Consider the following 16,248-nt stretch of genomic DNA (forward strand, 5'->3'; position numbering starts at 1 on the left):
ACTTTTTCTGTGGTCTGAAGTGACTAGTAAGGTAGGTGGTGATGTCCCTATGATGTTGACATGATTTATTTTTTTCATTGCCCCTCTCTCTGTCCTCATCCTCTCTCTACTTCCTGTACAAAACCACCCCCAGTGCTTCAGTACAGAGATAAACTATTCACTCACTCAAACCAAAAACCTGCCAGTAAGGAGAGAATCCACCATCAAGGTATAGTTAAACTGTCTCTTTCCCCGACCAGTCCTCTTACAGTGCTCCTCTTCTTTCTAACACATACTCCAAGACTCATCCTTTTTCCTCTCGCTAACCTACACAAGTGCTCACTAACCAAGTCACGACTACACTGCACCGTGCTGCAAACCCCTTACAAAGACCTTGTACTAATCATCGCTGACTTTGTGGGAGCTCTTCTGGGAGCCGTGGTTTTTCACAAACCAAAGTGGCTGCTCTAATGTGGCTGTTTCCATTGTTAATGTGTTGGCACAGCAGGGCTAACTGTGGTCAGTTGAGAGCCAGGTTCAGATTGAGGAGGAAACAAAGCTGTTTGTCATGGCAGACAAGTCATGAATCACACACAGTGTGGCTCCTCACGTCGTGGTCTTTAATATAATGAAAACAGCTTGAGTATTCTGTAAATGTGACTCAAAAGGATTAATTTGAAATGAGTGTGTGATGACTTATGATGACAGGTTAATAAAACATCAGGTGTGGTGTACGGTGTAAACAGTTACATTGTTGATCATATCTGTGAAAAGTATTAGCAACAGCTTTTGAAACTGATCCAATTTCAGTACATACTCGAGTTATGACCCCCAAGGATTTCAAGATATCAATTGTATTTGAGTCCATTTGGTCAGAGGCTCTTCTATAACTGCCCTGTTTGTAAAAGCTGACATTAGTTGCAGTTTGACAACCACACAAGTTCAATTCAAAAGGGTTGAGGCAATGATTGTGAAAAATCATTTCCTTCCTGACAGTGATTTATGCTGTTTGGAAGGTATTGCATGCTGGTTTTCAGAGAAATTGCTTCTAGACTTGTTGACTTGCTAAAAAATTCCAACAACTTCTGCTTCTAATATCTCAACACACCCGATTCACAGAGGGGACTGCTTTGTTGGTGGACTGAAAGAATGAAGGTGTTTACATAATCCCTGTTGTACTGCTGCGCATGTAAACGTAGTCCGCATGTCATGTGTTGTTCATCATTCAGTCTTAGATTGTTTGACAGCATGTGTACATCAGTGGCATTTGAACAGGCCGGCTCCTGCGTGTGTGTGACTTTTGTTTGCATCTATGTGTTTGCAGGCATGTGGGCCAGCCTGCGCTCCAGCAGCAGACTCAGCCAGCACCCGCTGGCAGTAGACGTGGGCGCCAGACTAGCAGGGAAGGATCTGGCGCCCCCTGCAGGGAGCACCAGTCTGCAGGCTCAGCTCCTCAAACACCAAGCTGCCCTCTACATCTTTGGAGAAAAGTCACATTTAAGGGTGAGAATGAAATAAAGCTGCTCTCTGTTGGCTGAGAGGACATTTTGTCATGGATTGTTTCAGTATACTGTTGTAATTGTACCTTAAGGGGACACCTGCATAATCAGTTTCATTCCAATGCAACTCTTCTGCTATAAAGTAAACTTTTATGATGCCCATATTGTTCATAACATTATAATAATGTTATAATAATTTTTTGGCACTGTCATTGAGATGCTAATTCAGTTGCATGTTTTTGCAGTTATAGTTAGTGATGGTGTTGTTCTGGACTCTTTATAATAATATTATAAAGAGAAGGTCTAGACCTGCTCTATTTGGAAAGTGCATGTGTATGTTGTGAACTGGCGCTATACAAATAAAAACTGACTTGACTTGACTTGACCTTTAGCTATGACTGCAGTAATAAACATAAATGTGAATCTACACATTTCCAATTATGTCAGCAAAAATGAAACATAAACTAATGGTAGAATTTATGGTAGAGCTGATGTATTCGATAGCAACAGATTGGTTAGTGAGACTTGGACATCGCAATATGTGTGAAGTTCAGAATCCATACTAGCACCAAGCACAGTAAAACAACACTATTGTATTACAAATAGCTGTTTTACTGGTGTGTTAAGGACACTTTCTATTGAGGAATAATTTGGTTGTTTTAGAATACAACTGTGAAGAAATGAAGAAATTTAAAATGCTACAACGTGTGGCATCAGGTCTGTATATTTAATACATAATAAGTCATAATTTATTCCACATAATACATGCATGCATTCCCATATCTGATGATAGATTATGTTTGTGTTTAAAATTATATGCAAATAAATGTGTAGGTACTCATTAAGTTACCTTATATATTTTAATAATCACATATCAACAGCCATAAAGTGGCTTAGTTTAAAGTTCAGTTTTCTCAATGTGCTAGTACACTACTGTGTCACTTAGTGTACTGGAAGTGGTGAGTAGTGGTGAGTAGTGGGAGTAGGAGTATCTGAGTGTGCAGTTTTCCAAAAGCATTTTCATCAGTGCCACTAAGGCAGTTGTTACCCATCAGTTGTACTTTGCACAGTGTTTTATCCACAGTGTCCCAAGTCGATGGTTACGATCCACATTCCTTCAAGCGGATTTTGATCAAAAAAAAAACAAACTTAAATGCCACTGGAATGCGATATCTCAGTAACGCCTCGAGGGAATTTCTTCAAACGTTCACTTGGAGTCAAGGATGAGCTGATTAGAATTTGGGGGTCAAAGGTCATTGGGACCTCACAAATAATGAGGTGATGACATTTTATATCCAAATGGTGAAAGGTCAACTTCACTGTGACATCATAATATTCTGCAAAAGTATCATATTGATGACTACATTTCTTGTAACTTTGCTGGTTGGCGGAGGCATACAACCGGAGCGGTATTAATGTTTAAAAGATTTGTCTTATCCACTGCTGGCTCTCTGTTTTGACAGGGTCTCAGAGTGGACTCCTCTCTGAACTGTGAACTGGTGCCAGTGGAGTTTGCAGACACGCGGCAGGTGAAAGCTGCACTTAAAAAGCTGCTGAGGGCTTGCGCTCCTAGTGCCACTTCGTCCGACTCGGAGGACTCCTTCCTTAAAGCCTTGGAAGACTCTGAATGGATCCTGCAGGTGACAAAACACACACAAACAACACTGTATTTCTCTTTCGCAGTGACTCAGAATCAGCTTTTTAGTGTGTGAGAACGACCCAGCAGTCCACTCTTCCTGCTCATCCTGTGTATCAGATTCACATAATGGATAAATCCACTCTGAAGCCAGTTTCCCAAGGGAAACAGATTCACAACGATGGGATAGCAGCAGAGCTCTTATCATGCTGGTTATCTGATTGACCCTCTGCAGCCTTTGTCCTTACATTGAACATATTATACACTGTCGAAAAGTATTATCTGTGGGAAACCCTTCATAGGCACCAAGCAGTGACAAACATGATACTGTATGCACAAAGAGGATTAATTTGTGTGTGCTGTGCGCGCGCGCGCGTGTGTGTGTGTGTATGTTCACATGCACATATTCTCGTCTCCCACAGATTCACAAGATCCTGCAGCTGGCACTGTTTCTGGTGGAGCTTCTGGACAGCGGCTCATCTGTTCTCCTCAGCCTGGAGGATGGCTGGGACATTACTACACAAGTGAGAAAAAATGCACAAATACCTTTTATGAATTAACACACAAGTAAGGGGCACAATATCTAGGAAAAACAGAGAGGTGCAGAATTTGTCTTTAGGTTCTTTTCCATCAAGATGTTACAGATTTTCATTTTCTGTATAAAAATGACAGAATATTAATACTAAGATGATATATTACAAAACACAGAAGTGGGAATGCGGGCATAACAAAATAAGAAAATCGGGTGCGGTAAATGGTGATGGAGACTAGTATAGACAAATTATTCCTTTTGTGCAGCCACTCACCATTAAATGCCTCCACTGCACCTAAAAGCCCGTAAAATGGAGGAATAAGAAGAAGGGGGGTAGGTAAGTGTATATAAGTACAACTTCCTGGTGGAGATTGGGGTTGAAGTCCAGATGGGGTCCTTGTTATATTTCACACCACCTCTTTGTAATCATAACAGCTGATAAAAACACTACAGGGAACACACGGATCAAAAGAGACAAATTAATTCATTACAAAACACACACAAGTGCCATCCTTAGTGGGAAGCAGCAATAAAATGCTGTGATGGATGCCACCTGAATTTTGGAAAAAATGTAGTTGATGGAATAAGCACTGATTCACATTGTATTTTGCCAAAATTTCAAAAATAACCTTGAAACATTTTAATGAAAGCATAACTGGGCACTGGCTACAAACTAATTGTAAAATGCGAATGAATTACTGACAGAAAACAGTTGGCTGTCCATAAAACACTTGTTTTTATCATGACAGGTTGTTTTTTTTTACTTTTTTTCATGTTAAAAACACTTCACTTCACTACAGCTGAGCAAATAAATGTAATAAATAAAATGCCAAGCAAAGACAACAAGAAACAAACTAATTGGTTAATTTATAAAAACAAAAAGATATAAAAAAAGGATCCAGATGCAGCCACACAACTGTTATACCTCTGATAAACAGTGCTTTACTTCTGGCCAAACTGTTTGGTGTTTATGTTAAGAGAGCTGTCTTGTTGCCCTCCATTCTTGTCATTTATAGAGATTTAAAGCAGAAACAAGTAACTTATAATAGTTTAAATGTGATTTTTCAATGTTGATGACAAAGTTTATTAAAGATTCTCCACAGACACCCGTGGCATCCATTCAGACTGCACTTCTGAATGGGCCATGTGTGAATCATAAATCTGGCTCGCTCTGCCACACTTTCTCATCTTCTAATCACTCGTCACTGTTGACACGATTATGCAGAGATAGATAATGAAAAGGTCTAAAGTCTTGAAACCATATGTCACTGATATCTGCTGATTTCAATCATGAAAGTTCATGGTTCTGATTTTTAGGCATGTAAACAGAAAGTCTGGTTCAATCCTGATCAATTTTCAGTATCCGTTTGCTGATTCACTCAGTATTTCATCGCATGTTTGCTCTCTGAGCTCATATTTTCCATGTTGACCTGTTAAAGTGCACATGTTTGTGTTGCAAGCGCCTGTCCTTCAAATGTGTTTACGGGGGTTGGTAAAGCCCTGGGCTGCTGTTTAAAAGCAAACTTTGTGGATCTCTTATGCCAGGCACGTGTTCGGCCTGGAGCATCTCTCTCCACGGGCCACCAATTCCATCACGCCACGTCCTGATCGACCCACACAGGCAAATGGGCTCCATATGCTCTGGCTCTCCAGCCTCTGTCCACAGACCATAGACACCCAGCAGACAGGATGCAGAACTGTCTTGCTTTCTTTTTAAACCCTGTTTTATGTTTCTATTTCTCATCCTCTAACCCTCTGCCTCTCTCTCATATCCTCATTCTGCTCTCTCATGCCTTGCCCTCTTTCTTAAATCCACTCCTCAGTCTGCTGTAGTCTCACAATAATCTTAGGGGTTTATTTCAGTGCCGGGGCCCAGGGTGCTTTCTCTACCACTCAGGGCTGGATGTTCTTGTAAACCCCATGGGGAAACCATGAACTGTTTTTCCCGCTCATTCCACACGCGTCAGGGCTCATTAGTTGTGTTGGAGGAGACACGGGCAGTGAAGCTGGCCAAGCATATTGTATGTGTAGACAAGTGGTTCTCAACTGGTGTTTTGTGGAGTGAGCTCAAGTGTGCCTGAAGACTTCGCTACAATGTTATATAAATGTTATTGATAGCAGATGATCAGTTTAACATTGTGTTGTCAGAAGAGAAAAAAAAAAATCCTTCACACTGGTAGTGGAACAGTTTCCACTTTCCTTGTCCTCTAGTGGTAAAATGATTTAACAGCTTAATCTCCAAAATATGAGGGTTTTTCAACTGTGTATTTAACATAATGAGCGATATCAAGTTCAATCAGTGACAGTGAGTTATTGATGGGTTTGAATACATTCCAACCACAGATACAGTAAACGCTGTCACTACTGGTCCAGATCGCGTAAATTTTATTTGTTATATCGCTAGGAATTATTGTCGTATACTGCCGGGAAGTACTGAAAAATGTGATGACTAATGCATAATATAAAATTTAATAACTCTGGGTCATGTAGACCAAATATAACTAAATTGTCAATGATATCATAATGCTCTTCAAAAACACTTCTGGCCATTATTCAATGCTGTAACTCTGGAAGGGGAGATGGCGGCCATATTTTTCATATTTCATACAACCAAGAGGCGGTAATTCTAGCTAATACTGACATTTTTATTGGGTTTTCAAATCTGGCAACATGACAGTCGTACAAATAAAACATTAGATAACATAAAAGGTTGTCATGAGTCACATGGACATTAATACACACATTGCAGTTATTCCATATTTAAACAGTTAGTTTTTTTTGTCCTTATTTAATATAAATGATCGTAATTTCCCCTATTCCCATGGTTTGTCAAATATATTTCCTTTAACTCTCTAAACACAGGTAAACTTCTCAATCAAATATATGTCCTGAACAATTTGAAGCCAAGTGTTTTCATATAAACCAAACTTTAATAGTGTACATTGGAGTTTTGTTGTTTCGCCAAAGTACTTAAGAAAGCACACACCACAATCCAAGAGAAACTTACAGAACAAAATTATCTTTTCCTTGTTAATGGATGATGTTAGTACTGCAAATAAGTTTCTTGTGTTTGATCCCAACTGACTTGTGTGAAACTGTGAGAAATCTCATCCTCATTTTCTGTCTTTTGTTTTCTCTCACCTTTTCTCTTTCCCTCTGCAGGTGGTGTCTTTGGTGCAGCTGCTGAGTGATCCTTTCTACCGGACCCTGGAGGGTTTTCAGGTGCTGCTGGAGAAGGAATGGCTGTCTTTCGGCCACAAGTTCAGCCAGCGGAGCAACCTGAGTCCTAGCAGCCAGGGGAGCGGCTTTACACCCATCTTCATGCAGTTCCTGGACTGTGTGCACCAGGTGAGGTTTACCCCCACTGATCCTCACTTCCACAGGTGCTTTGTGCACTTAAGTATCTCTGCCCTTGCAATATCCCTCCACAACTGAACGTCATTCATACTTTCTTCCTGAGCTCATCACATTCCTCAAAAGCGATCAGGCGAGAGGGTGAAGAAGGCGAGAAATTCAGCTGTCATTATCCATACATTTGGTTTAGTTTTGCACTTCCTAATGCTGGATATGTAATTTCAACAGTGTTTTGCAGCAGAGTGTGCAGGGAAGCTGCTGCCCAGATGGTCCGTGAACCCAGTGATCAGCGTTGAGCTGTCTGCACTCATGTGTTTCAGCATCCCTTTGCAATTCAGTGCGTGTTTAGAGCTGCATGTGGAAAATTGCAGTTCTGGGGATTGAGAGTCTCTAGGAAGGCTTGGGTGTGCTTCAGGATTTCGCTGGGGGGTGGGGGGGTTAAGAATGAATCTCATACAGCTGAGATCCAGAAAACTGTGTCCGCTCTGAAATGCTAACTTTAGAGGATGTTTTGGGGTTTTTTGTATCTCCTGGGGTTGTAGAGACCCACTCCCATACACTTACATCAACACATAGTTTCTGCATTTGTCTTTTTAAACTGTTAGCTTGGCAGCTAAGACAGTTTGGCGGGGGTCCTGGGGTCTGGAGAGCTATAAACAGGGGGGAGAGAGGATTCGGACAAAAGCTGAAAATAGAAGTGCCTCATCTCCAAAACAGCTGTTGTTTTTTCCAATAGGCCCAGGTGGCCTCAAATATTCAACACTTCTTCTCTCATTGGCCACCTCACACCACTGGATGGGAACAATGGAGCTGTAGTCCTCCTGGCTCAGTCTGGATTGTGTCTGGCGGTGATGATATCACCAACCTTTGCCCCGGAAAGCACAGGAGAGGTTCTTTCCTGTTTCTAATTGGTCATTTCTGCAGCTGAGGGATATGAAGCCACAAAACAAGGACACGATCCAGCTGTCACACACACACTGACCTTTTCTCTCTGTCTTCAACTATCTTTATCTCTCTTTTCATGTCTTTGCAGATTTTGGAGCAACATCCTCTGGAGTTTGAGTTTAATCAGTATTATCTGAAGTTCCTGGCCTATCATCACATCTCTAACCGCTTCAAGAACTTCCTGTTGGACTCAGACTATGAGCGCTTGGAACATGGTAAGTGTCCTTTGCAAGCTAAATCACCAGGGGGATTTTTTTTTATTACATTTTTAATACTTCCTCTTCTCATACTGTGGAACTGCTGCACTACAACTGGTAATATGTTACTTTCATATAATCAAAGAATAATGTAACATAATTAATACTTTACCATTGCTTCTTTCTCCCTTTTCTTTTTAAATGTCCATGTAAGGAACAAGATGAAGGAATGCAACACATATACTATAAACATAGACTATAAACAAACATGTTTGGTGTAATGTATTATCTGAAACCAATTTGAAGTGAAAAATAATCTGAATATACTTGTACCTGGACAGATAATTGATGAGTGATGCTAAGTTTGCAAAGCAGAGCAATAAGAAAAGATGTGTGGAAATTATGAGGTGAGATGTCTGTGCTTGAATTCTGTGTTTATGTACTGTAGTTCTCCAGTGATGAACCCCGACAGCAAGCCAAAACTTTCTCTTGTATCCAATAACATAACACAAACACCTTTGTTGAATTAAAACTTTTTTTGACTGGCGGGTTGCATCAGCTGAAACAAGATTAACTTGCCCATGTGCTCAACAGCTTCTCCTCTGTGTTTGTCACAGGCTTGTTGTTTGATGACAAGGGTGATAAGCAGGCCCGGAGAGGCATCTGTATCTGGGAGTGCATCAACAGGATGCACAGGAGGAGTCCCATCTTCTTCAACTATCTGTACAGCCCCTCAGAGAGTGAAGTGAGTGTTTCTAACCGCCTGTCTGACCTGTGTCCCGACAGCCACAGCTGAGTCATGCAGCTGCCGCACTGAGGAGCAACGGTGTGGTTCAACTAATCACTGCCTGCTGACTTTCCTCTCGTGCTATCATATAAAGTATTCTAAAAATGTTATTAAAAAAGGTGCTATATTTAAGTTTTGGTAGCTCTACATAGCCAACGTTAGCAACTACTTACCAGTCTAGGAGATTCGTTGTGAGTTCAACATCAAACCAAGATCTCTCTCCAGCAGTGGAAAACAATATGAATGTTGTCTTTTGTTTTGCTTCTATTTATATGACTTCTTTGCTTCTACTGAGGTTAGCATGCTAACCAGCTAGCCCCGGCCCACCCCCTCTCGTAATACTACTTTGCGATAGCAAGTCACTTACTATAGCATCCACTCATGCCTCCAGTTCAGCATGAGTGGCTGAAGAAGTAGCACTGATCCGAGGGCGTATTCTAATCCCTCGTCTTCTAAATGCAACAATGGCCGAAGCTCTTGGCAACCGACCACTATCACCATTGTAACTGTTCTGATATCAAGAACAAAACCATGATACAAACGTCGACGACTTTGTGTCGCCATACCACAATAGCAAACCCACACAACCCAACCCCAGTCTGTTCAGCTCTCATAGAGCTAATGTTACCTTCAGGCTGATGGGACAAGTTGCTTCAGAGCTTAAAATATTGATAAAATGGGCTTCAAAGTTTAATTGAGAAAGTCATTACCCAAGTAGCTGCTAAATACGTGTCAAGAGTTGATAATAATAACACAGTGAGATCATTTTAACTTTAGTCTCACTAAAGGAAGCTGCATCATCTGTTGGTCTGTGTGGGCTGCAACACTTTCTTCAAGGTCAAGCAGCTTTTAGAGCATGCACTGACTAGACAAGATAATTATTTTGCTCCTCGTCAAAGTAAATAATTTTGTATATATATTATATATATTGTATATTATAATATATCACTGTTATTCAGTGGTGGAATGTAACTAAGTACATTTACTTTAAATGAATACTTGCATATTTTTATTTAAGTAACATTTTCAAAGCAGGACTTTTACTTATAACAGAGTATTTTGGTATTAGTGCTTTTGCTGAAGTAAGGGCAGCAGATAAAATTAGCTGACTAAAAAGAAGCCTAGCAGTATTACTGAGAAATTCCAAGCACTTTGTGGTGACTGAAAATAGATAAAACATTTTAACAGTGGTTAAAAAGTTTGCCTGAGCAGATGTGTGTGGGTACTTTTTGTCCTCCAGCCTATGCAATGTAGGCTTTTTATCTTCTATGACTTAAGATAGAAGAACTTGGACTTCTGCTTCTTGTTTTTTTTTTTTTTTCTTCTACTTCTTCAAATTTCTGCTGTTTCTGTTTTTTTATTGGTTAATAAAGAATCCAAGTCTTTGACCAAAGTACAGTTGCAGAAATACTATATCAAACTCAGCAGATGAAGTTTAGTTCTGGAGTTTCGTCTTTATTGTATGATTGCAGTTATTTAGTTTTGTAATCATTTTGAGTATCTCTGTGTTCTTCTTTTCTGACAGACAGAAGTTCCCTGTCACTGATATAAGTCTTGTTTTGAGGAATGAACGGGCCCTGGATGTTGATGATGCCTCATGTTTCCTGTTATATTTCAGCTGTGTGGAAATCAATGAGAGGAGCTTGTTTACCACACAGCCTGATATTTCACACTGTTTGGCCATTACAAATTGTGAACTTTTTATTTAATCTCATTAAGAAATGACCTTTTTCCACAGTAGTTTGCACAATGGACACCATAGGACTACATCTGATTCTCATTAAAACCTTTCTGTCGTAGGTGATCCTGAAGCCTTTGATCAGCATCCCCAGCCTGAAGAAATGGGACTTCTTCACAGATGAGACTCTATCTACGGGGCCATGTTACGACTGGCGCATGATGGCTGTGAGGTTGGAGAGCTCAGAGGAGGCAGACACCATCTCCAACAGTAAGAGGAGGATTGTTTGGCCGTGTTACAGCAGTGTGAGCCGCGCCCAGCCTGACGCCATCACCAAACTCCTCGCTGTAAGAGTTTGCTACCAAAACTATGATCTTTAGTTTCATCCTGTTTTGTTCTTGTATCATATGTCACATCTGTCATCTTCCCTGTTCGTTACTGGTGCTGCAGGACATTGAGAAGCTGGAGGGTGAGCTGAACCAGGCACCTGAGAAATGGCAGACAACTCTGGAGAGAGTCAGAATCAGCATTCAGGAAGACTTCAAGCAAGAAGGAAATGTGCGTGTTAAAAGAAGAGAGATGATCTTACATTAAAAAAAAACACCAAGAATAGTCTCAAATCTCAGTTGTACATTTGTGTAAAAACTGTTCCTTTGTGTGTATTTTTCCCACTCATACTTTGTTGTCTTGTGCCTTTGCAGCTCCATAAACAATCGATGTCCATCTCAGGCCTCATTCCCACGTCCAGCTTGCAGGCCTTCCAGCGGCGCTCCATGCTGCACCTGCCAGACAGCGCACTGGGCGAGGATCGCAGCACAGCCACAGCCAACGGTATCAACCGCCGCGCTGCAACACTCTACAACCAGTTCACCCCCAAGAGCGAGGAAAACAGGTGGGTCGTGAACTTCCTGAGTCCCGAAAAAAATATGAAGTCCACATTTGATTCACTTACAAACTGCTGCTGCTGAGGGGCCAGTCCAGTTTTGGAAGATGAGTCAGTGCTGTGGTATGCTGTGTGTCATGTTTGTGAGGATTGTCTGTACTCTGTTAAACTCTGGGTGTGTAATTTTACAATTACTGAGAGGTTAAAGTACAGTCTCTTGGCTCAAATATCTGGATATTTTCCACTGAGTTAGACAAACGGTGATTAAAATCTACTTCATGTAAATTATTTTTTTTACTTTCTTCCATGTGCTAATCACATTTTTCATTCCAAATAATGTCTTAACAGATGATGTAGGTGAATTAGAAACACGCTTGTAACTCAATGTTAACCATCATTGTATCTATATGATAAATCACTGATGGATCATATAACCTATATTACCAGATGTTCACTGTTCTACAACGCAGTTAAATTACTGAGACAGAAACATAAGTTGGACATAAGTGAAAACTTTGACTAAGTTGAAATATGAGAGTTGAAACCTCTAGAAGAGACCCCCTGATCTTTACTCTCACAGAGCAAATACCCATTTTTGGCCTCTTTACACACTGGGAACACAATGTACAAACAGTGCTGGTGTTGAACATATGGAGAAACATGCCGCTCAGTATTTGTGTTGTTCACTTCGTCTCTCTGCCTTCTGTGCAACAAATGCTGGGAAAGGCTCCACATAAACAAACAAAAAAGATTAGGGATATTGATATTAGGGATACTGTTCACGCTCACTGTAGTTTAACACCATCATCTGTATTCCAGAAGGTTCAGAGAAATTACATCCAGTCTAAATGCACTTGGATCTCACAGTGTGTTATTGTTTAGGTCTTACGAGGGGATCCTGTATAAACGTGGAGCGCTGCTGAAAGGCTGGAAACCTCGCTGGTTTGTATTAGACATTACAAAACACCAGGTGAGCAAGCTGCATTGCACTTAAGAAACACTAAAGCTTCACCCGAGTGACCGGCTGCAGGTTAACGTAACGTTCATGTCTTCACAGCTGAGGTACTATGACACTGGGGAGGACACCAACTGCAGAGGCCACATTGATCTGGCAGAGGTGGAGTCTGTGGTGATCGCTGCACCGACTATAGGAGCTCCCAAACACATCAGTGAAAAGGCTTTCTTTGACGTGAGTGCACATCAGCAGACTGGTTTAAATGACTTCACACAGGATACTATCTAATCTCTGTATATTAGCAGAAAGAAAATTGTGGCTGCTTCGGCAAAAATAGACCTGACAGATAAAGATGATGTCCACTTCTATCCACCAGATTGTCTGCGCATTTTCGTTTTTTTGCATTTAAAAAAAGTCTAAGTGGAAACGCTTGAAATAGGAAAAAATTCTAAATATCACAGAAACAACAACAAAATGCAATAGAAACAGGCTTAGCAAATTAATAATGACATACAAACATGTACTTGTGACATTGGTGGTTGTCCTTTTCTGTTGTTGTTGCCCTTTTCTATCCCTTGGGTCCATATTTAACCCTTGTTATCTGATACCCCTCTAGCTGAAGACCAGCAAGCGAGTCTACAACTTCTGTGCTTCAGACGCACCCAGCGCTCAGCTGTGGATGGACAAGATCCAGAACTGCATCTCTGACGCCTGAACACTGAGGTCGTATCATGAACATTAGAGGCAATGTCAGGTGGCTGAGAGCAGAGACATGACACAACCGCTCAACTCAGCTTTCAGATGTCTTTAAATTTGGGGACCACAGTGAACAAAGTGCCTGTTAGTGGAGGATGAGTACTCTCCATCCGCCTCTCTGCCTGTTACTAAGCAGCTCATCAGGCTGTCATCACTCTGCTTCAGTCGGAGTCGGTTGAACACGTTCGTCTCTGCTGTCAGCTCCCTCATTCTGTGCCTCCGACAGGGATGAAGTGAAGATAAGCTGACGTTTTAGGGGACTGCACTACAGAGGAATTGTTATCCTACTTAAGCTGTAAATAGATCAAAGCAATATCACTGGCCATTCAAACTGTGGGTTCAATTTTAGACTTTGGAAATATAGAAAATAACCTATAAAATAATTTCTATCAGATATTTTACTACAAGGAAAGGTTATTGCTGCTTAAAGAAATGTGTGAACCACCAAAAACTCAGAGATTTTAATGCACAACATTAAGAAGCAATTTGTTTGCACTTAGCTCTAAAGTATGCACTCCTTATCAAATATAGATTTTCTAACAGATGCAGACAGCGAGGCTAAAGGCATTACTTTACAATGTACATACGACGTTTCCTCATGACAAGACTAAATGAACAGAATTTGCACAGTGAGTTCAAAAGAGTTACCTGACATTTTTCTATTTAAATAAGTGACGTTTTCTCTATTTTGTTGAATGTTTATTGACTTGTGGTTAACACATGTGTCTCATGTAATGTAAATTATTATTTTTTATTAAAAGTGTAACTGTAAGTGTGGTGGCTACATGTTTTTTCTGTAAATACATGTGTGACATTTCATTTTATATACTGTATGTACTGAACATAAGTATACTTTTCTAACCGCAGTTCTAATGTGATCAACCAGTCTTTTTTTTTTGTTTTCTATGTGTCGTTACTGGTTCAAAAACCTGAGTGGCCTGTTCCCTGTTTGTGATGAAACATTGTTCTGAAAATGGAGACTCGTTTTTGTTGTTGAGATTGTCCAGACAGGCTCTGTGTCTTAAGGGCTTTTAAAGACGTAAATGAATATATCAAGTAGGACACTGTGGTTTTCAGAGATCCTCATTATATCTGTTCTCTGTTCGTGCAACCTATACAGTTTCATTAAAAAAGAAAAAAAGAAATGAAACTATTCAAAGATGTCGTTTTTCATTACTGTATCTTTGTACCATGTTTGGTGTTGACCCTAATTTTTTGGAAATAAATCAAACATACTTGAAACTACTCGCTTCCTGTGTTCTGTGAACATCATCCTTTACTGAAGTTAAAGTAGAAAAATTTCAGTGTAAAAAAAACTTTGTTTTGAGAAGAGGTCCTGCATTTAAAATTCTACTCAAGTAGAAGTATTATGACAAAACGCACACATCTGAAAGTAGTCAGGGTTTCAGAGAGTTGTGTATATGTATTATATTTAGAGCTGCAACAATTTACACTTTAAAATAAAAACAAGGCCAGAGTGACAACTATAGGCTTAAATGAATCATTGGAGCTGATTAACTGTCTCCGTTCATGAGTCTACCAAATGCGAATTAATAAATAGTCAAGGTGTCCACAGCAAAAGCCACTGCTCTCCAAAAAAAGCAGTGCTGACATCCCTAATGTTTGCCAAAGAGTAGCTTGACACTTCTTAATGCTACTGGGAGAATGTTTTATGGACTAATGAAACTCAGGTTGAAATGTTAGGGAAGAACACACAGCACTATGTGAGGTGTAAAAAGGTCACTGCATACCAACGTGAAAACATCACAAAGGTGAAGTAGAGTGGAGAGAGCATTATGATTTGGTGCTTCGCTGCCTGTTGGTCCAAACAGCTCGACATCATAGAGGGAGAAATTAATTCTACACTTTATCAAGGTCTCTTACAGGATAATGTCAGGTTGGCTGTCCACCTGTTGAAGCTCAATAGAAGTTATGTAGTAAGTAATGCAGCAGGACAGGAAACATCAAAGCAAATCTACTACAGAATGACTAAGTAGAGATGCTGAGGAATGACCTGAAGACAGCCGCTCACACCAGACATCATAAAAATATGCCTGAGCTGAAGCAGTTTCTGTCAGAGCAATGGTAAAGATCAGATCACATTTTATAACCAATCAATACAGAAAACCAGGTCATTCCACAGAGTTAACATATGTTTCCTTGCCACTGTGTGTCTCCAAATAACTACCCACAGGTTGATTTACAACTGCACACTGCTGCCACCTGCCATCTGATGTGCCAAGAAGAAAAAGAGGAAATGGCAACTTCCTCTTTTCTTCAACACAGCTGCTGTGTTGTATTTAACAACAAAAGCTAAATTACTTTTTTATGTCTGACTATACTGTTAAGTTTTCGACTGACTATACATAATATAATATAATGTTTTCATGGTTTACTATACTGTGCCGTTTTTATGTGTTAATACATGCCTTTATACACCATGAAACTTTTATGAATTTTTATGCTTTAGTATACGATAACATTTTTACAACATTTTTATGCCTTATTCTGCTATTACATTTTTATGACCTTTAATGCCTTACTACACTTTATTTTTTATGCTTTACTATACTATGACATTTTTGAGACTTTTCATGCCTTATGATACTGTGACATTTTTATGTCTTGCTAAACTATGAAATTTTTATGCCTTACTTTACCATGGTGTTTTTTTTTACTTTCTTTGCCTTACTATATTATGACATTTTTATACCTTACTATACTATGTTGTTTTGTTGACTTTTTATGCCTTACTATACTATGATATCTTGATGACTTTTTATGCCTTACTATACAATGTTGTTTTTATACCATACTTTACTGTGACATTTTTTTTTACTTTTTATGCCTTACTGTGACGTTTTTATGACTTTTCTTGCCTTGTGTTACTATGAGGTTTTTATACTTTACTATACTATGAAAGTTTTATGCCTTACTGTATGATGGTGTTTTGTTTTTTTTGTTTTTTTGGCTTACTGTTGTATGACTTTTTTATTCCTTAATATACTATGTTGTTTTCTTGACTTTTCATGCCTTACTATACTATG

At 39.8% G+C, this 16,248-nt stretch overlaps 1 protein-coding gene across 3 annotated transcripts in view; it reads left to right on the top strand.

The window, feature by feature from the left end:
- sbf2 (SET binding factor 2) overlaps positions 1-14,404 on the top strand; it is a 94,129-nt gene extending 79,725 nt beyond the window's left edge. For 2 of the 3 annotated variants that reach the window (XM_022765350.1, XM_022765352.1), the window contains 13 exons: positions 134-208; positions 1,304-1,482; positions 2,942-3,118; positions 3,537-3,638; positions 6,809-6,994; positions 8,034-8,160; positions 8,760-8,887; positions 10,730-10,954; positions 11,058-11,165; positions 11,309-11,499; positions 12,373-12,460; positions 12,548-12,679; positions 13,062-14,404. In XM_022765350.1, the coding sequence (XP_022621071.1) occupies positions 134-208; positions 1,304-1,482; positions 2,942-3,118; positions 3,537-3,638; positions 6,809-6,994; positions 8,034-8,160; positions 8,760-8,887; positions 10,730-10,954; positions 11,058-11,165; positions 11,309-11,499; positions 12,373-12,460; positions 12,548-12,679; positions 13,062-13,160 (1,817 nt within the window). In that variant the 3' untranslated portion in view covers positions 13,161-14,404. The remainder of the gene's footprint in view (positions 1-133; positions 209-1,303; positions 1,483-2,941; positions 3,119-3,536; positions 3,639-6,808; positions 6,995-8,033; positions 8,161-8,759; positions 8,888-10,729; positions 10,955-11,057; positions 11,166-11,308; positions 11,500-12,372; positions 12,461-12,547; positions 12,680-13,061) is intronic. The other variant, XM_022765351.1, reaches the window with a different exon arrangement.
- The last annotated feature ends 1,844 nt before the right edge of the window (positions 14,405-16,248 follow it).

Source organism: Seriola dumerili, unplaced genomic scaffold (genome assembly GCF_002260705.1).
Source record: "Seriola dumerili isolate Sdu_G_001 unplaced genomic scaffold, Sdu_1.0 BDQW01000674.1, whole genome shotgun sequence".
Lineage (NCBI taxonomy): Eukaryota > Metazoa > Chordata > Actinopteri > Carangiformes > Carangidae > Seriola > Seriola dumerili.